Source organism: Piliocolobus tephrosceles, chromosome 19 (assembly GCF_002776525.5).
Source record: "Piliocolobus tephrosceles isolate RC106 chromosome 19, ASM277652v3, whole genome shotgun sequence".
Classification (NCBI taxonomy): domain Eukaryota; kingdom Metazoa; phylum Chordata; class Mammalia; order Primates; family Cercopithecidae; genus Piliocolobus; species Piliocolobus tephrosceles.
This window is the reverse complement of record NC_045452.1, coordinates 24,662,692-24,684,660: the sequence shown is the minus strand read 5'-3', so window position 1 is coordinate 24,684,660 and position 21,969 is coordinate 24,662,692. Positions and strand designations below refer to the sequence as shown.

General features: G+C 51.1%; 1 protein-coding gene across 2 annotated transcripts in view; it reads left to right on the top strand.

Annotated features, from left to right (window-relative positions):
* Window positions 1-6,227, top strand: part of ARFGAP3 (ADP ribosylation factor GTPase activating protein 3) — a 60,146-nt gene extending 53,919 nt beyond the window's left edge. Inside the window, exons 15-16 of one of the 2 annotated variants that reach the window (XM_023221799.3) lie at window positions 3,647-3,768; window positions 5,194-6,227. In XM_023221799.3, the coding sequence (XP_023077567.1) occupies window positions 3,647-3,768; window positions 5,194-5,211 (140 nt within the window). In that variant the 3' untranslated portion in view covers window positions 5,212-6,227. The remainder of the gene's footprint in view (window positions 1-3,646; window positions 3,769-5,193) is intronic. The other variant, XM_023221800.3, reaches the window with a different exon arrangement.
* The last annotated feature ends 15,742 nt before the right edge of the window (window positions 6,228-21,969 follow it).

The following is a 21,969-nucleotide window of genomic DNA, read 5'->3' as shown; positions in this document are numbered from 1 at the left end:
TATTTTGGGCCGGGCGCGGTGGCTCACGCCTGTAATCCCAGCACTTTGGGAGGCTGAGGCGGGCAGATCATGAGGTCAGGAGATCGAGACCATCCTGGCTAACACGGTGAAACCCCATCTCTACTAAAAATACAAAAAATTAGCTGGGCGTGGTGGTGGGCGCCTGTAGTCCCAGCTACTCGGGAGGCTGAGGCAGGAGAATGGCATGAACCCAGGAGGCAGAGCTTGTAGTGAGCTGAGATTGCGCCACTACACTCCAGCCTGGGCGACAGAACGAGACTCTGTCTAAAAAAAAAAAAAAAATTCTTATTTTGAGGAGCCTGGGAGTTGTCCCGGAACCTTCCACCTCCCTCGTCACACCATAGACCCATATGATTGGAGTCTCTCCTGCGTGACCCCAGACCTGAAGCGTGGCCACAACACCCTGCTTGGTCCTCCTGCTCCGGTCTTGGCTGCTGCTCACCCCTCTCCTCACTCCTCCCATAGTGATGTTTCAAAACACAGTCATCCGTGCTGAAAATCCTGCCCTCGAGAGCTTGAAGCGCAGCTCCCCACCCAGTACTCACCTCCAGCTCCCCACCCAGTACTCACCTCCCGGACCATGGTTCCATTGGCCTCTCCAGCCTCATTTCTCACGATTTACTGCTGTGGCTCGCTCCAGCGGTGTTGAGCCTGTGGAGCCCCCAGCCCAGAATGCTTTTCGTCCCCACTCCCCCAGACAGTCCCCAACCCGTATTTACCCTGGGGGCCTGGTTAGTGCCCCCTGCGCCACTCTTGTGCCTTACACTGAGGGCAAGACCATGTGATGACCATCTCCCCAGTGGACCGTCAGTTCTCATTTCTGTGCCCTTGGCACCTGACAGAGCCTGGCAGAGGAAGCCCTCTGCAGGTGTTTGAGGATGAATGGGTGGAGGGAGGATGAATGGGTGGAGGGAGCTTGCTGAATCCGAGCGCCGGCCAGCATAGGCTGGAACACGCCTCCCACTACCTCCCGTGTCCCATGGCCAGTGCCAGGCTGCAGTGGCGATGTGTTCCGCCTCCAGCACAAGCCTTGAGAGCTGTGTGCGTGTCGCCATGTTTCTTTCCCTGTCGCAGTAGGCAAGGAAGCTGGAATTGAGAGGTGGCCCTGGCCGGGCGCAGTGGCTCAAGCCTGTAATCCCAGCACTTTGGGAGGCCGAGACGGGCAGATCATGAGGTCAGGAGATCGAGACCATCCTGGCTAACACGGTGAAACCCCGTCTCTACTAAAAAAAAAAAAAAACTAGCCGGGCGCGGTGGCAGGCGCCTGTAGTCCCAGCGACTCAGGAGGCTGAGGCAGGAGAATGTTGTGAACCCGGGAGGCGGAGCTTGCAGTGAGCTGAGATTGCGCCACTGCACTCCAGCCTGGGCGACAGAGTGAGATTCCGTCTCAAGAAAAAAAAAAAAAAAGAGGTGGCCCCGTGGGCTTGGACCGCAAGTGGCTGTGATGTACAGAACCCCCTGCCCACCTGCACTGGGTACAGCAAACATCAGCTGTGGGTGGTTGTTAGCTCAGCATCACCTGTCCTGTCCTGACTCATCCAGGGCATTTGCCGCAACCACGGACCACTGTGTAGCTCGGCGTCCCCTTTGTCTCAGAGAGGGGAGCCGCTGCCTTCTTCCTGGCTGCTCAAGCAGAAACCTGGGAAATACCCCTAATCCGCCTGCCTCCCAGCCTGCCTCGGCGTCAGTCAGTGTGTCTCTTGACACTTGCCTCCTGAGGACGCTCAGCCCGTTCCCTCCCGATCCCCACTGCCACTTGCTCAGGCTCAGGTACCGCCCCTGCACCTGGACCCCTGCAGCCACCTCTAAGCTGTTCACCTGAGTTTGCTCTGTGTCCCCTCCACATGACACAGGTCACACTTTAGTGGTGTTATCAGTTAATTGTCTGCTTTCCTTAGTAGGTGGTGAGCTGTGGAAAAGTGGGTCTGTGGTGGTGTCCTCAGTATGCACTGTGGGTGTTCTGAGAACAGATAGGGAGGAGAGATGCCCTGGGTCAAGACGCTTTTCCTGAACAGGTGGCTGGAGCTGTCATTTCCTGGAGCTCATTGTGTAACCTGAGCACACTAGGGCTGTCTTTGACCATGGCCACCTGGCCCCTCCAGCCTGCCCAGACAGCCCTCAGAGGAGACAGCACCCCAGTCCCATCACTGTGTTGGAATTCCACTCTGTCATTGGTGAAGGCCTACAAGATTTTACACAGTCAGCTGGAGATGGAGATGGGAGGGCCTGCATCTGTGGTAGGCATGAGAACAGTGCTGTGGGCAAGTGCAGTGTCTCTTCCAAGGGACACGTTGCAGGGTAACTTGTCAGTTCTGTTTTGTTCTCAGAGAGGGACTTGACCAAGGATTTCTGTTTTTTGTTTTTGAGATGGGGTCTCGCTCTGTCACCCAGGCTGTAGTGGGGTGGCACAATCTTGGCTCACTGCAACCTCCACTTCCCTAGTTCAAGTGATTCTCCTGCCTCAGCCTCCTGAGTAGCTGGGGTTACAGGTGCCCAGCACCATGCCCAGCTAATTTTTTTGTGTTTTAGTAGAGATGGGGTTTCACCATGTTGGCCAGGCTGATCTTGAACTCCTGACCTCAAGTGATCCACCCACCTCAGCGTGAGCCACTGTGTCCGGTGGGTTTCTGTTTTGTAAGGAACAGGTGGTGTCATGTGGGGCTTAGGGCATAGCTAGGTGTGGCTACTCCTGAGGACCTGCAGGGTTTGCGTTCAGCTCACTGAGCCCCTGCAGCGTCTTATTACAACTGTGACACAGAAGTTTATGAAGCCCTGATTGTCAGCCCTAGGAGTGTGGTCAGACCTCCTTTATGTGTGATCACCCTGATAAGCTTCACCCACATGGGTAGCAATTCTGGTGATGTTTATGTCAGGGCAACCAAAACGTACACAGCAGTAACCCACTAACACCGGTCCTAGCAGAGAGGGTGGAAGTGCGAACTTCTGTACCTGGGAAGACTGGCAGTGGAGCTTGGCTTCTAAGTCACAGTCAGACAGCGTCAGTGATGTATTCATGTGGCTCACCTCCCGGGGGAGGTAACAAGCTTCCTCCATCCCCCAAGCGAGTGGGAGGGGCAGTCGTAGTCACAGATGGCTGCTGCTTTGCTTCGTCCCTGCCAATAACCCCAGAGCAAGCAAATGGCTCCTCTTGAGGATACGTGTTTCCCAGGGAAGGCTCTGATTGGTCAGGCCTGGGTCATGAGCCTATGCCTGTGGACAGGGTAGAAGGGAGAGGTGGTTCCGGGAGGAAGGGAGGAGTACTGTTACCAAAAGAGGGAGGAGGCGATGTGAAAGGGGCCGTCCGTGTTGGCCCATCTGCCTTTTGCTGGGTACTTACCTGCCAGGGCTGTGTTAAGCACCTTGAGGAAATGGGCCCAGAGAGAGCCAGGATTTGAAGTCATGGTGGCGTTAAGTCCCCCATACTACATCTTCTCTCACGTGGATTCTCTCGTGGATCATGGCAGGGCTGCCACTTCAGCCCGAGTCTCCAGCCCACTGCTGGGCTCCTTGTGAGGCAGCAGGAGGGGAGACATCCAGGTTCTCTGAAGCCGTTGAGCACTCTGGGCACAGGGTTTGCTGCAGCCATGGCCATGGCAGTGATGAGCCAGCTTGTGTGTGTGTGCAGGGAACTACAGCCTGTCCAACGTGCTGCCCAGCGCCCCCGACATGGCGCAATTCAAGCAGGGAGTGAGGTCCGTTGCTGGAAAACTCTCCGTCTTTGCTAATGGAGTCGTGACTTCAATTCAGGTCAGTGGAATGGGGCGGTGCTCACTGGCTATGATGGTAGGTTCAGCAGTTTGAAAATGAGACCTACTTCAATCTTCACCTGCTGGAAAATTCAATTATATATTATTGGATCGATATGTTTGCTACAGTATAACCCAGGACATTATGAAAACCAGAAATTATGATTTTATATTTAATATTTTCTGATGTACTCTCTGGGAATTGTTAGAGGAATTGTCATGACCATTATGCAGTTTTTTTTTCCTAGATTGGAACAGAGAAGTATTAAGAAAATTGAAATTATCTGTAATGCCACATCACAGGGATAACCTCTTAATATTTTGGTATATTTTTAGCTCTAGATTTCTAAGGATATTTTTCTATACATAGATAAAAAGGATATACATATCTTTTAAAATTAAAAAGGGATTATATTGTATATAGGGTTTTATATCTTGCTTTTTCTCTGTGATGTTAGGAGCATTTCCATGTCATCAGAAGTTTTTTTAAAACCACATTCTATCGAGTGAAAACATAAGCCAAGGATGGCACATACTTGCACATAAGAGTCGAGGCCATCTCTGACGATATGAGTGGCTCGTTTCTTTGTACCTTCTTGTTTACATCAGGCCATTGAAGGAGGATTCTATTAATGTAAGACGCTGCTAAAGGAAGTAGGACTGAAACCATGTGGACTCTGGTGCCTCTAAAGGGGGTTCCTGGCCCCAGGCAGATGCTGCTCTGGCTGCAGGTTAAGGAGGGCATGGAGGTGCCTCCCGTTCTGGAGAGTTCTCTTAGCCCCAGGACTCTTAATGTAGCTGTTTTCACACTGTGAATAGCACAGTCTTCCCTTTCATTTGACTCTGAAATTAAAATTCACAGAGTTCTTTCATGTCCCTTAGGTCAGCTAAGCCCACATCAGTCTCCAAATAGGTAACATCCGTATTTTATAGATGGTCATCCCCATTTTAGAGATGACTCCCTTTTATATCCCCATTTTACAGGTGAAGGAATTGAGGCACAGGTTAGGTCACTTCTGCAAGATGACCAGCTGAGCCGAAATTTCAGGGCTTCAAACACCAAATGTGTTCCTCTGTCCTCCCCATCACACTTGCTTCCCAGAGGGCTCAGCAAGTAGCCTCTGGCCCACTGAGCATCCTCCCGCCCAGACACTTTGCTCCCTGCCTCCCGATCCCAGGACTGTGGCCATGGATATCAGAGACAGGATGTGAATCCTGTTGGCTTCTGAAGCCCACACCTGCCCTCAGCCTTGAGGCTGCAGCAATGGCTGATTCCAGATGAGCACACCCTCGGGGTGTATAGTGTTCATGTCACAGGCCCGACAACGGCCGCAGTGTCACTTTTGCTGATGCTGAATATTCAGGGCGCAGGAGTCAGGGATCGCTGCTGAATGGTCATAAACTTCCGTTTTGGTTCTCTCTTCAGGATCGCTATGGTTCTTAATACTGAAGTAATGATGTGTATTTCCTGGAGAAATTCCTCTGTAAACGAACCAGTGACCACACAACAGGCGGCAGTGAAGACCGGATAGTTTTGCGGATTATTTTGCTACTTTTTCATATGGTATATGTTTCTGATTTTTAATATTTCTTTTGAGAAATTCTGAGTTCTGATGTAGTAGGAGCTTTACTGTGATTTCTGTTTCGTGTTCCTTCCTTCCACATCCTCCTTTGGTGTCTCCATGTATATCCTTGCTTTATTTTCTTGGAACCTTTGGTTTCAACACTGAGGGCCTGGAGACATCGGCTCCTCCTGCTCCTGAACCAGGAGCCTTCATGTCGGGGAGGAGGAGAGGTCTCCATGTGACACATGGCTCAGGGCTGCCAGAATCAGCAGATGCCGGGTGGACCTGCAGAAACAACACTCACCACACACATGTCCTTCAAAAGACCAAAAGTTGCTTCATTTATGTTTCTGCATAGTAAGGTGACTGCCAAATAATATTTGAAGTCATCTGTCGCTTTGTAAATTATTTTCTGTGACCTATAAATTTAAAAATATTTTTCAGTGAGTGCTTTTAACAAATGTAAGCTTCTGCCTTGCCAAGGGGATTCATGTGATCTTGTAAAAGGTGTTGCTGTTTGAATTGATGAGAAATGGAAGAGAACTCCCTGAGGGTGTGTATACATGGATGTGGTGTACAGAATTAACATGGAGTGAGGCAAGAAGATACAGCTACAGAGAATAGTTCCATGTATGGGAGAACAGTCATTGTAATTGGGTAGTTTTGTTAATATTTTTAAACCTTGCTTTTCAAAAATTACAGAATGTGTATAAACGAATAAAGAAAAATAATTTAGCTGTGTTTTAGACAGCATTAGAATATATTGTTCAGCACAGTAAAATATATTTGAAATCTGATAAGCCAAAAATGTGGTTTTGAATGAATATTTTGTGAATCTTTCTTAAAAGCTCAAATTTGTAGACTTCTAAATAGAATAAACACTTGCAGCAGATGGCATTGCCTACATTTTTTCCTGAAAACTTTGGTAATAAGTCATTGTAAGTCGGAGTTTGTGGTATAACATTGATGGACATTTGTATTGTGATAACTGTAGATGGACATGGATTTAATGTGCGTTTGGGGCCTGATGTGCAGTTGTGATGAATTGGGATGTTGTTCGTAGCACAGGAGCATGGTGGAGTGTCCTGGTTGAAAATGACGTTGGGCCAGGTGCGGCAGCTCACACCTGTAATCCTAGCATTTCGGGAGGCTGGGGCGGGAGGATTGCCTGAGCCCAGGAATTTGAAACCAACCTGGACAACATAGCAAGACCCTGCCTCTACCAAAAAAGAAAAAATTCAGCCTGGTGCAATGGCGTGTGCCTGTAATTCCAACTACTTGGGAGGCTGCAGCAGGAGGATCCCTTGAGCCCAGGAGGTCAAGGCTGCAGTGAGCTATGATCTCAACACTGCACTGCAGCCTGGATGACAGAGCAAGACCCTGTCCCCCCCAAAAAAAAAAAAAAAAAAGTAGGAGGGAGGGAGGGGATTGACTCCCCACTCCCAGAGCCTTAGCTGAGGGTGCCTGTGATGTGCCTTCCATGCCCCTCCCCACTGCCCTTCCCCTTCCCTGCTGCCCCTCGGTCTCCGCCCTGCCCCTCAGTCTCCCCTAACCACACACCCACCAACTCCCTACCCCTAGGTGTACTGGGTCTGCCACAGGCCCCTACATCTGGGTCCCCGGAGGCCCTGGAGAGGAGCACAGGGAGCCGGGCTTTCAGTCTCTTCCTAAGGCTGAAGTCCTAGCCCTGGGTTGCTGCTTACCCCAGCCTGGGCCAGCCCGGACACCGTGTCCTCCTCTTTGGGTCCCTGGAAGTGGAAATAGGCCTCCAGTCGCCCTCAGTTCCCCTGAGGAGAGGGTTGCGGGAGTGGAGGGACTGTGCCGTGTAACCAGGCTTCGGAGGCAGGACACCGACCTGGGCTTGGAGCTCTAGAGAATCATCGACTGGCCTGTCCCAGCTCTGCCCAAACCCTGAGGGTCTGGGAGCCTGGCCTGGCCCTCCCTGCTGGTGAGCCTGCTGATGCCAGCCATCTGACACCACGCTGATGCCACCTGTGTGCCCTTGCCAGGTGGGCAGGGGCCTCTCCCGCTGGGCAGTGCTCTGCATCCCAGTGTGGGGCTGGATGAGCAGAGCCCCCTGGAGCCGCCCGCCTGTGAACACCATCCCCAGTCTCCTGCCGAAACCCCTTGCGACCACCACGTTCCTGGTCCGGCCACCTGGGCTGCGGGAACTGGTCTCAGGATGGGGAGGGGCCGCCTCCAGCTCCACCCTTGGTCTTGGGCTGAGGGAGGTAGACAGCCTTCCTGGAGCCTTTATTGCCTGGTACCATGGGTGGGAGGGAGCCTGGGGGATTCCAGGGTCCAGACCCTGACTCCAGAGCCTGAGGGATCAGGAAGCTCCTGGCAAGCTGTGACCAGAGTCATGGTCTTGAGCTGAGCACGGCCAAAGGGGGCTGGCTGGGGTCTCTGCCGCTCTGACATCGGGCAGTGGACCGGCGTCCCCTGGCAGCCTGCCTCCCAGCCTGAGCCCCTCCCCTGGCTTCCCTGCGGTGCTCAGTGACATGCGGGGAGAGCATTCAGCACCGAAGTGTCCTCTGCGCCGATGATAACAGTGTCCCTGTGATGAGGCCCAGCAGCCAGCCGGCGTAGTCACCTGCTCTCTGCCACCCTGTTGGCGGCCTCTGGACACACTGGGCCCTGAAGGCTCAGACAGCGGCTCCTCCAGCCACGAGCTCTTCAGTGAGGCTGACTTCATCCCATGCCTCTTGGCCCCACGCCCTTCACCCACCTCATCACCCGAACCAGCCAGCATGGCAATGCCATTGAGGAGGAGGCCCCAGAGCTGGGGCCGGGGCGTGTGTTTGTAGACAACTTATAGTGCGACTACAATTTCATTCACCTCCATGAGGATCTATGCTATGGGCCTTTCAACGGGCCTGATCTAGACCTGGCAGGGACAGGGGACTGGACACCCCCACTGCGCAGCCGTCCTGCTGCCCCCTCCACTGGCAGCACCGTGCCTGCCACAGGGTCTCCTGCAGCCCAGGAGGAGGGGGTACTGGGACACTGGTGCGCTAGCGCTTGGCCCAGCCAGGCCAGCCACTCCCCACCCCCATCTTCAGAGCAGACCCCTGGGAACGCTCTGGTCAATTTCCTGCCAGAGGAAGACGCCCCCACAGAGGCTCCAGACCTCGGGCTCTCCAGCCCGCCCCAGCCCCGGGTTTCTATGGCAGACGCCTGCCGCCCCTGGAGCCAAAATGACTTCCTAGTCAGCTAGGACAGCCAGAGCCAGCTGCCCCCTCCATGGTGGGACAGGACCAATGAGGTTTCCAAGGATGATGAGGAACCCGTGGGCCACGGAGCACCCCACCTGTCCCCAGAGGCCCAGCCCCACGCTGCCCTCTGTCCTGTCGACAGCACCTACTCCTCTCCTGGTCCTGATGTGGTGGAGCTGTGGACAGGAGGGACTGTAGCCTGGAAGCCAGCTCTGGAGAGCGGCCTGGGGCCTGTGGACAGTGAGCTGAGGCTCCTCCCCCTCCTCCCATGGGCACTCTGCCGGAGATTAAGGGCAGGGATAGCCTCCTGGAGCCAGAGACTCCCACCTTCCCAACCCCAGGACCAGGCTCATGGGGCCTGCAGACTGGCAGTGCCAGGGACCTTCCTCCCCACAACCCTGATTGGCCTCAGGCACATACCCTGGGTGACTGCCTAGAGCCCAGGACCCAAGGACCAGCCTGAGCTCCTCAGCCCTGAGGTGCCCCTGAGCTCTGGGCTTCTGTCCACGCCAGCTTGGGACAACCCCAACAGCAGCAGAGTCCCTGAGGCCCAGCCCCTGGACCCCAGCCTGGCCGAGGCGGAGCCCCAGGGGACCTGCTGGCTGCCAGGAACGCCAGCTGGCGAGCAGGAAGCTGGAGCAAGGCAAGGGGTGTGGGCTGCTGGGTGGGCGGGGAGTTTGCACGGGACCTTGGTGACTGTTTCCTCATCTGAAAACGAGCAGAGTGGGACATAGGCGCTGTCTATCCTGCCTCCCTCGGGGCAGGAGCTCCTAGGATTAGGGGAAACTGACAGCCGTGGTGGGTGGAGGCTCCATGAGGTGGGAGGAGCATGAGCTGGCCAACATGGCAAAACTCTCTACAAAAACTACAAAAAGTAGCCGGACGCAGTGGTGGGCGCCTGTAGTCCCACTTAGGAGGCTGAAAGCAGGAAAATCACTTGAACCCAGGAGGCGGAGGTTACAGTGAGCCGAGATCACGCCACTGCACTCCAGCCTGGGCGAAAAAACAAGACTCTGTCTCAAAAATAAAAATAAAAGATAAAATAAAATATAGCTACTAAGCATCTACCTGTGCCAAGCACTATTCTAGGCACAGGATACAGTGGAAAAATGAGAAAGACAAACTGAGAAAAAAGAAATAGGATCATTCATTCTTCACTCCCCAATATTATAGAACTAGTTCAGGCCTATTAATGAAATAACTTAGGGCTATGAAAATGTAGTGTGCATAGACTAACGCAGGCACGTGACGAGCATTTACTGAAACATACACTTTGGCGTTCCGCCACCAAGCTCTGCCGGCAGCACTTGGCAACGAACTCGGCTGCTGCACAGGCTCAAAAGAAGCAAGAGAGTCAGTGCTGGGTTAGGGCACGTTCAGCCGGCCATCGTCGCAACAGCTGGAGAGACACTACCTCTGAGCAGCTTTCTGGAGAAACCTCAACCTGCTTCCTGAAAAGGCAAGCCAGGCTGAGCACCTTCAGTAGAGAGTCATTTGTGGGATAACTTACCATCTATTTGCGCTATAGGAAAAGCAATCTTTTGAGAGAGGAGAACCTAGGACAGGGAAATGTTGCTAGGGACAGGGACTTTGAGTTCTGAGGACTTCCCTGTCCTGGGGATGACTTGCAGCTGTGGGTGAATCATGATGGCTGTTGATATTTATTGCACGTGCCCTGAGCCTCCTGGCCACCACACCACACAGATTAGCTCTAGAATTGCCGAAACCTACCAGGTAGGTATCTTCTCCATTTTTATAGACGGAGAAACAGACACAGTGAAGTCATAGGGCCAACAAGCAGGGGAGCTGGGATTCTATTTTCTTTGAGACCGAGTCTCCCTCTTGTCGCCCAGGCTGGAATGCAATGGGGCGATCTCAGCTCACTGCAACCTCCACCTCTTGGGATCAAGCGATTCTCCTGCCTCAGCCTCCCAAGTAGCTGGGATTACAGGTGCCTGCCACCACGCCTTGCTAATTTTTGTAATTTTAGTAGAGATGGGGTTTTGCCGTGTTGGTCAGGCTGGTCTCGAACTCTTGACTTCTGGTGACTCACCCGCCTTGGCCTCCCAAAATGCTGGGATTACAGGCGTGAGCCACAGCGCCCTGCCTGGAAGCTAGGATTCTGAGCCAGTAAGTCTGACTCCAGAGCCTGAAGCATCTCAGTCCCTATCCCTGTACCTCTGGGCCCCAGGGTGGAGAAAGCAGGCAGGGCTACCTGTGTCCTTTCTATGCCCAGGGCCCAGCACCCAGGAGGCGACCACATGTATTGAAATGAACAATGACACGCAGATGACTGCCAGGGACAACTGTTTCCTACCCCAACCCTTCTTCACGGAGCTCACCTGGGCCTCACCCCTACCCAGCCCCACGTTTGCACTGAGTATACAGAAAGACCCCTCTCCTTATTTGCCTGACTTTGGAATCTTCACCTCTGGCCCACAGCCATCCTGGGAACTGCCCCCTTTTGTACACAAAGCCTTTGTCTTCTTAGGAAAATGAGCAGATTCTGCCCATAAAAGTATCCAGCCTGAAAGTGAGGTGGAGAGAGAGCGCCTCACGGAAAATTATATTAACACATTTCTTTGTATTTTAATACTCCCAGGATCTCACTTTGGCAGCAAACCTACTCTGGGTTAGATCCTAGCATCCTTAGCTTTTTTGTGCCATGAATCTCTTTGGTATCTGATAAAGCCTACGGACTTTTTTGTTGTTGTTGTTGGAGACTGAGTCTTGCTCTGTTGCCTAGGCTGGGCAATGGTGCGATCTCGGTTCACTGCAACCTCTGCCTCCCGGGTTCAAGCAATTCTCCTACCTCAGCCTCCCGTGTAGCTGGGATTACAGGCGTACACCGCCATGTCCAGCTAATGTTTTGTATTTTAGTAGGGATGGGGGTTTCACCATGTTGGCCAGGCTGGTTTTGAACTCCTGAGCTCAGGCAATCCTCTCCATCTCAGCCTCCCAAGTGCTAGGATTACAGGCGTGAGCCAGCACACCCAGTCCTTTTTTTTTTTCTTTCTTTTTTTCTGAGACAGAGTCTCGCTCTGTCTCCCAGGCTGGAGTGCAGTGGCACATTCTCGGCTTACTGCAACCTCTGCCTCCCGAGTTCAAGTGATTCTCCTGCCTCAGCCTCCTGAGTAGCTGGAACTACAGGTGCATGCCACCACCCTGGCTAATTTTTTGTATTATAGTAAGGATAGGGTTTCACCATGTTGGCCAGGCTGGTCTTGAACACTTGAGCTCAGGCAATCTGCCCACCTCAGCCTCCCAAAGTGCTGGGATTACAGGCATGAGCCACTGTGCCTGGTCTCAGATTTCTTTTTATGTATGTGTGTGACAGTCTTGCTGTCACCCAGGCTGGAGTGCAGTGGCACAAATTTGGTTCACTGCAACCTCCGCTTCCTGGGTTCAAGCAACTCTCCTGCCTCAGCCTCCTGAGTAGCTGGGATTACAGGAGCCCACCGCCATGCTGGGCTAATTTTTGTATTTTTAGTAGAGATGGGGTTTCATCATCTTGGCCAGAATGGTCTCGATGTCCTGACCTTGTGATCTACCCACCTTGGCCTCCCAAAGTGCTGGGATTACAGGCGTGAGCCACCGCGCCTGGCCTGGCCTCAGATTTTTATTTTAAGTGCACAAAATAAAATACGGAGAGTGATGGACATAAATCATACAGTAATAGAGTTTATGAAAATATTTGTGATATTACATGATATGTTTTACTGGCACGTTAAATGACAAGATCCAGAGTTGGGTCTAATTACTATAATTTTGAGGTAATGATGAGCAAAAATGGTATCGCAAGATGTCTGCAACAGCTGCAGTTAACATGAAAATATCTGATTTCTACTGGTAACAAGGTAACAGGTGCTGCTAACACTAATGAGGTTTGTTCCCAGCAACATTCACCATGGAAGGAAATGCTGAATTTTAATTAAAGTGCAGGGGAAAAAAAGCAAGATGTAATCTCCCTCCTTGTCTTTCCTGTTTTTTGTTTGTTTGTTTGTTTTTGTTTTGTTTTGTTTTTTGAGGCATGGTCTTGCTCTGTTGCCCAGGCTGGAGTGCAGTGGCACAATCATGGCCCACAGGAGCCTCAGCCTCCTAAGTAGTTGGAACCACAGGTGTGCACCACCACACCGGACTAATTTACCTTCTTTTTTTATTTTTTTTGAGACAGAGTTTTGCTCTTGTCGCCCAGGCTGGAGTGCAGTGGTGCGATCTTGGTTCACTGCAACCTCCACCTCCCAGATTCAAGCAATTCTCCTGCCTCAGCCTCCCGAGTAGCTGGGATTACAGGTGCCTGCCACCATGCCCGGCTAATTTTTCTATTTTTAGTAGAGATGGGGTTTCACCATGTTGGCCAGGCTTATCTCAAACTCCTGACCTTGGAATCCACCTGCCTCAACCTCCCAAAGTGCTGGGATTACATGTGTGAGCCACTGTGCCCAGCTTTCTTTTATTTTTATTTTTTAATAGAAATGGGGTCTGGCCTCCCTCCTGGTACCAACATACCTACTAGCGTGTGACTGACGGCAGTGTCCCCGGCCCTAGCAGAAGGACCGTAGCCAGCCAGTGGGCTCACGCACCTTGGCCTGTTGCTCCAAAGAGCTACCTATGCTATTCAGCCAAGGGGAGCACAGTGCCTGCTGGCCAGGCTGAGCTCTTTCCAGTGAGCCCGCCCACTTCCCCAGCCACAGACTCTCACTCTTCCGCTTTTCCCAGCAGGAAGGGCCCAGCCTCACCTGCAGCACCCCCCCCCCCCCCCCCCCGACCAGCTGAGGCTCCCCGCTTAGACTTACGAGTCTACGGCCACTGGCGTCTGGCTGCCTGCCCTCCCTGCCTCCCCCAGGGACCCTTCAGATGGTCCTGGGCTTTCTGACCCCTTTTAGCTTCACCCTCCTGGTTCAAAGCAGTGTTCTTTCTCTGTCAGGCCTGTTGGCTGTTGCGTGGGGCTCTCCAAGGCGAGGGGTGGCCCTCAGCCAGTGGGTTGGAAGACAGGGTACCAGAGAAGAGGGAAGCCCGAGGGAGCTGAGATCAGTCTGGACTGTGGGTGCGCTGCCTGGGTGCCATGGGAAAGGACAGCATGTGTGGGGTGGGGAGGGCCGCTGCAGCCCCCAGGCGCTACCCGTGAAGCTCCGGCTCCTCCCTCCATCACCTCCCCTTTCTCTTCCAGCCTCTCCTTTCCAGGAACCTTGCCACACCCGCACCTGCACCCTCCCCTCCCGGGCCCTCCCACCGCTGCTGCGGTGTGGCTGCTCATGTGCGGCACTTGCCTTACCAGCTCTCCTCATTTTTCTCTCTCTCGTTTTCTCTCTGCTTTCCCTCCAACTGCCAGCTAATCCATCGGGTCAGACAAGTCCCTCCCCTCCTGAGAGCCCCCGGCCCTTCGACCTCTAAACAGATCCCTCCTCTTCTCGGGGACCTCCCTTTCCAAGCCTGCCTGGACAGTTGTTCTGTGACTTAACAGTGGCTCCCCCAGCCCCAAAGCCAGCCCCCTTCATCTGTGACTTCGTCTGTGGTCATGGTGAGCTGACACATCCAGGCGTGACCACTGGTGAAAACTTGTGCCTCCATGGTACACCCTACCCTGCTCTATAAATATCTATCAACACTCATATATAGACATCCCTACACATGGCTGACCGCCTCACCTCTAGCGCTGGGAACCAGTCACCGCGCTGTCCTTGTGGAGTCTTGTGGTTCTGGACAGAGAGAAGCAATCAGTGGCCACCCGCTGCAGCTGGAGACCCCAGAACTTGGTGTCTGCCTTCTGCCTCCCACGGCATCAGGAAGGGTGGAGGCAGGTTAGAGAAAAACCATCCCTCCTCCCCCACAGCCGTCGGAGCAGGGCTCTGGCTCACAGGTGCCTTCAGAGGTACCATTTCACGTGAGGACGACACGCCCCACTTCACAGGTGGGGAAGCAAAGACCCAGAGGGCCAGGGAGATGGGGAGGCTCCCCAGGTGGGGCTGAGCACCAGCTCCTTAAAGCCGCTCTGCAGCTCGACCAGCTGCTCCTCGAGCTCGTGGTTCTGGGAGAGCACGCAGCTGATGGTGGTAAGCTCGGTCTGCGTGGCCTCCAGGGTTTGCATGCGCGCCATCGCTCGCTCCCCCCAGAGCTCGGCCTTGTGTCCAGCTCCTGCAGCCTCTCCCCCACCTGCTGCGTCTTCTCCTTCTCCTGCCCCCGCAGCCTCTCCTCCTCCTGCTGCGTCTTCTCCTCCTGCTCCCGCAGCCTCTCATCCTGAGGTGCATGCAGAGAGGAGGAGGTAGAGGAGGACTACGGGGACAGGTACAGCAATCATTCCGGTTGGGTATGTGTGGGCTGTCTCAGCTGGCAGAGGGGCACCCAGCCCCCGCTGTGGGAGGAGGCTGGAGGGCTGGGTTGCAGGGATACTGGGCCACAGCCCCGAAGCTCTCACCTCCAGACCCTTCAAGTTAGCAGATGATGCAGGGTCCTCCCCTTTGGTAAATATTGTTGACTATGAGAGAGAAGCGTGCGCCTGAGATGTTCTGTGCCCCAGCGTCTAAGCCCTCTGACTTCCTTTCTTCCCCATCAACTGGCAACATTTTCTTTTCTGCCTAACTTGGACCCTTCATCCCATAACCCCTTTGTGCCAACGTCTCTCATGGTTCTTATCTCCCCACCATCCCTCCCTCCCGAGCAACTCTCAGCTGGTGCTTCCGCAGCAGCATAAAATGATACAACCAGCCACGCGGTCCAACTCCTCCCTGTGAACAGCTTCCAGGGAGAAGGCTCAGGCAAGAGGCGACTTCCTCAACAATGCCCAGCAAATCGGCTGGTCCCAGGATCTCCCCTCTCGTGAATCCCTGCCTCGGTTTCTATCACACTTTCCTTCCCCCCGTACCCGCCTCACTTTCTGAGGTACTTCACAAACAAGACCATTGAGCTATTGGGAGAGTTGTCGCAGGCTCTCGGTCGATGAGAAAGTCCTAGAGGTGGAGACACAGGGGTGAAGGGTGCAGTGGCTCGATGGGAAAGAAGGTCATGGGCAGTGGCTTCCCTGACTCCCTCAGCCTAGAGACGGCTGCCCTGACAGGAGACACTTGGTTTCATCCATGAGATTGAGGCCGGTGTCAACATCATGATTCTGTGTGGGAAGAAACATATGAGATGGTCATTCAATTTCTGGTAACGATCACCCAGGACGGGGTGAGCCAAGCTCCCGAGCTCATTCCAACAATCTTCCATCTCTCCAGACCTCAAGAAAAGCCCAGTCTGACTGAGCCTTCCACCAGCCCGGTCCCAGGAGGAGCACTTGGCGTTAGGGAACCAGCTACCTGTGAAAGGAGAGAAGAATCCATACAGGAGGGCAGTGGGCAGAGGGGGAGGAGGCACCAACCTGAGGTGCTGCCATGCTAGTGAGACTGGCACCAGGGGAAGGGACACTGCCAGGTCACACGGTGTCATCAGATGGCTGTGGAGAAGCAGCATGTTCTTTGGGTATCTGTCATATGACAGAGCAGGGGTTTAGGGGGCCATGCAGGAGAGAAGGTGCCTCAGTGCCACGGATGCAAGTGATTCTCCTGCCTCAGCCTCCGGAGTAGCTGAGATGACAGATGCCCGCCACCATGTCTGGCTAATTTTTGTATTTTTAGTAGAGACGGGGTTTCGCCATATTGTCCAGGCTGGTCTTGAACTGACCTTAGGTGATCTGCTCACCTTGGCCTCCCAAAGTGCTGGGAATACAGGAGTGAACCACTGCACCTGGCCTGAGTATGGGTCTTAAGAGAAGGAATCAGATATGGCAGGCAGGATATTCTAGGCAAGGCAAATATGGCACTAGAAAAGCCAAAGCAAGTCAGTCATGGCATGAGTCCAAACCCAGGTTTAATAGGACTGGGTCGCTGTTATTAAGTTAAGGGTGGAAGAGGCAACAGAGGAAAAGCTGCAAACACAAGCCAAAGCAGTTCCCAATTGACGTCTGAAACCCAACAAATGTGAGCAAAACAAAGCATTTCGGTTTTGTTTGGGTTTGCTGCCACTAGTACACTGTATAAAGGCAGATATTCACATTCATACAATTTTCTGCATTCTTCAGTATCTGTCAGTGTGTTTAAGTACTTTTTTTTGTTTTTGTTTTTTGAGACAGTCTCACTCCGTCACCTAGACTGGAATGCAGTGGCATGATCTTGACTCACTGCAACTTCTGTCTCCTGGGTTCAAGAAATTCTTGTGCCTCAGCCTCCCAAGTAACTGGAACTACAGGTGTGAGCCACCACAACTGGCTGATTTTGGTATTTTTAGTAGAGACAAGGTTTTGCCATGTTGTTCAAGCTGGTCTTGAACTCCTGACCTCAGGTGATCCACCGCCTCAGCCTCTGACCTCGCCTGGCCGCGTTTAAGTGCTTTTAATACACAGCTTTTTAAAAAGTCAAGACACACTATGAGAAACTTTTTCCGAAGAAATTGATCCAAAAAGCAGAGTGTGAGTCAATGCACAGAGACATGTAGGATAGAAGGGGTTTTCTATTCCCTCCTCCCGCACCAGGGAAAAAGAAAAAAAAAAGAAAATAATAGTAACGTGTTTTCACAACAATCTATATGGAGGAGAACAATTTAAATTCCTGGCAATGATGAATTCGAAATAATCTTTTCATGGACTCTCATTTTTTATTTTTTGATTTTTCTTTTTTTTGAGACAGAGTCTCACTTTGTCGCCCAAGCTGGAGGGCATAGGAGTCACGTGGCACTTCTCTAGCTGTGAGGACTCTAGGAGAGCAAATATCTGCTCTTTTTGGCTTCCTTAGTCAGGGGCAGAACCTGTTTTTTTTGCCAAAAGTCATGCAATGGGCCGGGCGCGGTGGCTCACGCCTGTGATCCCAGCACTTTGGGAGGCCAAGGCAGGTGGATCACCTGAGGTTGGGAGTTCCAGACCAGCCTGACCAACATGGTGAAACCCCGTCACTACTAAAAATACAAAAATTAGCCAGGCGTGGTGGTGGGCACCTGTAATCTCAGCTACTCGGGAGGCTGAGGCAGGAGAATTGCTTGAACCCAGGAGGCGGAGGTTGCAGTGAGCTGAGATTGCACCACTGCACTCCAGCTTGGGCAACAAGAGTGAAACTCCATCTCAAAAAAATAATAATAATAAAGTCATGGAATGGAGCCTTCCCAAATGTATTCATCAGTTCTTGAACTGCTATAAAGAAATACCTGAGACTGGGTAATTTATAAGGAAAAGAGCTTTAATTGGCTCATGGTTCTGCAGGCTATACAGAAAGTATAGTGGCTTTTGCTTCTGGGGAGGCCTCAAGGAGCTTCAAAGCAGAAGGCAGAAGGCAAGTGGGAGTATGAGTCTTCCATGGCAGGCACAGGACAGAGAGAGAGACGGGAAGTGTTATCCACTTTTAAACAGCCAGATCTCGTGAGAACTCACTATCCAGTACCAAGAGGGATGGTACTAATCCATTCATGAGAACTCTGCCCCATGTCCAGTGGCCTTCCCCTGAGCCCGACCCCGACCTCCAACACTGGGGATTACAATGGATCATGAGACTTGGATGGGGACACAGACCCAATCCACATCACCCAGACAAAATGTTTATTTGTATCATTAACTATTAGGCAGCCATGCAATTGCAGAACCTCATAGAGGTCATGACTAGTCTGAAAGAATGCTTAAGAAATGGCCAGTATATCAGTCAGGATACAACACGTTATGCTGCAGTAACAAATGGCTCCAATGTCTCAGCAGCTTACAGAAATAAAGGTTTACTTCTCATTCGTGTCCACTGCAGAGGGCCAATATTTTCACGTTAGGACCCAAGCTGATGAAGCAGCCTCTAGAACATGACTGATCCCATAAGAGGGAAAAAGAAAAGCAAACCAAAAACCCCACAGCAAGTCACATTCTGGCTCTTGAAGCTTCTGCTTAGAAGTGACAAACATAACTTCTGCCCATATACTATTGGCTAAAACAAAGTATGTCTCCAAACCTGATTTCTGTGGGGCAGGGAAGTCTGATATTACCCCAGGGATGGGCAATTAGTATTTTTGAAAAAGAATAGGAATATTTTGAATGGAATGCTTCACTAGGTGGGGTGCGGTGGCTCATGTCTATAATCCCAGCACTTTGGGAGGCTGAGGCGGGCGGATCACCTGAGGTCGGGAGTTCGAGACCAGCCTGACCAATATGAAGAAACCCTGTCTCTACTAAAAATACAAAATTAGCCAGGCTTAGTAGCGCATGCCTGTAATCCCAGCTACTTGGGAGGCTGAGGCAGGAGAGTCACTTGAACCCAGGAGGCGGAGGTTGCAGTGAGCCAAGATTGTGCCACTGCACTCCAGCCTGGGCAACAGAGCAAGACTTTGTTTCAAAATAAATACATTAATAATAAAAAAGAGAAAAGTTAAATAGCACAGATATTATGTGCAATAATTAATAAGACGTATTAAAATATATATTCTTCAGAAAAAGACCCTTAACACAGTATCACAGATAGATATTGCTAAGGAACTGAATAATGTAAGTGGCTAGGGGAGACAGAAACTCTCAGAGATGTGTGTCCAGGGCCAACACGGTTCCACATCAGATACGGCTGTTGGGATCCAGATTACAGCATTTTTGGGAGGCTCTGAGCCCTAGTGCCCAGCCCCTTCCTCCAGTGATCCATCAGAAGTAAAAAGAGGAAGGCAGCAATGTAGCAGAAGACAATATATAGGATAAAGTACTCAAAAGCCAGTAAGCACCATCTAGTGGCAAGGGGATAATTTTTCCCATTTTGTATGTGTCAGATTCAAACTGTGTAGGACAATTTGCACTGCTATCAGCAGGGTGTGAGAGTTGCCAATGTTTGTGTTTTTTTTGTGTTTTTTTTCTTTTGTTTTGTTTTGATTTTTGAGATGCAGTTTCACTCTGTCGCTCAGGCTGGAGCACAGGGGCGCAATCTCGGCTCACTGCAACCTCCGCCTCCCAGGTTCAAGCAATTCTCCTGCCTCAGCCTCCCGAGTAGCCTGCCATCACACCTGACTAATTTTTACATTTTTAGTAGAGACGGGTTTTCACCATGTCGGCCAGGCTGGTTTCAAACTCCTGACCTCAGGTGATCCTCCCACCTCAGCCTCCCAGAGTGCTGGGATTATAGGTGTGAGGGAGATTATAGGTGTGAGCGACCGTGCCTGGCAGAGTTTACAGTGTTCTACCTTGTCACTAAGCTTACTAAGGTCAGACTCACTAAGTTTTCTCATTTTAATGAATACAGCATAGTATTTCTTATAAACTTATAAACTGATAGTAAGATTTAGAGGCTTGTTGCTGGGTGCAGTGGCTCACACCTATAATCCCAGCACTTTGGGAGGCTGAGGTGGGCGGTGGATCACCTGAGGTTGGGAGTTCGAGACCAGCCTGACCAACATGGAGAAATCCTGTCTCTACTAAAAATACAAAATTAGCTGGGTGTGGTGGCACATGCCTGTAATCCCAGCTACTCGGGAGGCTGAAGCAGGAGAATCGCTTGAACCCAAGAAACAGAGGTTGTGGTGAGCTGAAATCGCGCCACTGCACTCTAGCCTGGGCAACAAGAGCAAAATTCTGTCTCAAAAAAAAAAAAAAAAAAAAACATTTAGAGGCGTGTTTCTGATTCCATTTTTAAAATGCATTTATTTAGGCTGGGCACAATGGCTCACGCCTGTAATCCCAGCACTTTGGGAGGCCAAGGCGGGCGGATCACCTGAGGATGAGAGTTCGAGACCAGCCTGGCCAACATGGTAAAACCTCGTCTCTACTAAAAATACAAAAATTAGTCAAGCATGGTGGCAGGTGCCTGTAGTCCCAGATACTTGGGAGGCTGAGGCAGGAGAATTGCTTGAACCTGGGAGGCAGAGGTTGTGGCAAGCTGAGATCGCGCTATTGCATTCTAGTGGGCAACAAGAGTGAAAACTCCGTCTCAAAAAAAAATTATTTATTTAGGTAAGGATATTTTATATACGTATACTCTATTTTTTTTTTTTTTTTGAAACATGTCTTGCTCTGTCACCCAGGCTGGAATCCAATGGCATGATCTTGGCTCACTGCAAACTCTGCCTCCCAGATTCAAGTGATTCTCCTGCTGCAGCTTCCTGAGTAGCTGACTCTACAGGCACACACCACCAGCCCCAGCTAATTTTTTATATTTTTAGTACAGACGGGGTTTCACCATGTTAGCCAGGCTAGTCTCGAACTCCTGACCTCAGGTGATCCACCTGCCCCGGCCTCCCAAAGTGCTGGGATTACAGGCATGAGCCACTGCTTCCAGCCACTTTATATATGTATACTCTATCCTCTATATATTTCCTATGGTACCATATCAAGAGGCACATAATGTCTTGTTATCAATTAATCAAATGTGGTTCAAATGTGGTTAGCCTGATTCATCAATAGGTACAGTAATAAGATCTGTCTTTCACCCAGTGGTTTTAGAAACCACTGATGATTGGCCAGGCATGGTGGCTTATGTCTGTAATCCCAGCACTTTAGGAGGCCGAGGCAGGCAGATCACGAGGTCAAGAGATCAAGACCATCCTGGATAATGGTGAAACCCTGTCTCTACTAAAAATATAAAAATAAGCTAGGTGTTGTGGCATGCACCTGTAGTCCCAGCTACTTGGGAGGCTGAGGCAGGAGAACTGCTTAGAACCCAGGAGGTGGAGGTTGCAGTGAGCCAAGGTGGCACCTCTGCACTCCAGCCTGGCGACAGATTGAGACTCCATCTCAACAACAAAAAAAAAGAAAAAAGAAACCACTGGTGATTATTACTTAGATTCATCATTTCATATAGGTTTTGCAAAAAATAGTAATTTTCTAATTTTATTATTCCTTCTGCACTTATTTATTTATTTATTTTGAGATGGAGTTTCACTCTTGTTGCCCAGACTGGAGTGCAATGGCACGATCTCAGCTCACTGCAAACTCCATCTCATGGGTTCAAGCAATTCTCCTGCCTCAGCCTCCCGAGTAGCTGGGATTACAAGCATGAGCCACCACAACTGGCTTATTTTTGTATTTTTAGTAGAGACGGGATTTGACTATGCTGGCTAGGCTGGTCTTGAACTTCTGACATCAGGTGATCCACCCACCTTGGCCTCCCAAAGTGCTGGGATTACAGGTGTGAGCCACCACGCCTGGCCAGGAATTGCTGTTAAAGAAGACAGGTTTTCTATTTTGGCTTTAGAAGAAATATGTCATTTTTATGGATAATTTAACTGTTGACTAAAATATAGAATGACCACAACTAGAGTTGAAAAGAATTTCAGAGACAGAGGGTTCTGATCCTATCATATAACAAATTCAGGCTCTGGGGCTCAAAGAAGCCAACTAATTAACTTGAAATCACATAGTTTATGAGAAGCTTGCCTTTAACTATAATTGGCATTGTAGTCAATGTATAAAACTTATGGAGAACATTATCCAGAAAACTGGGAGGTATA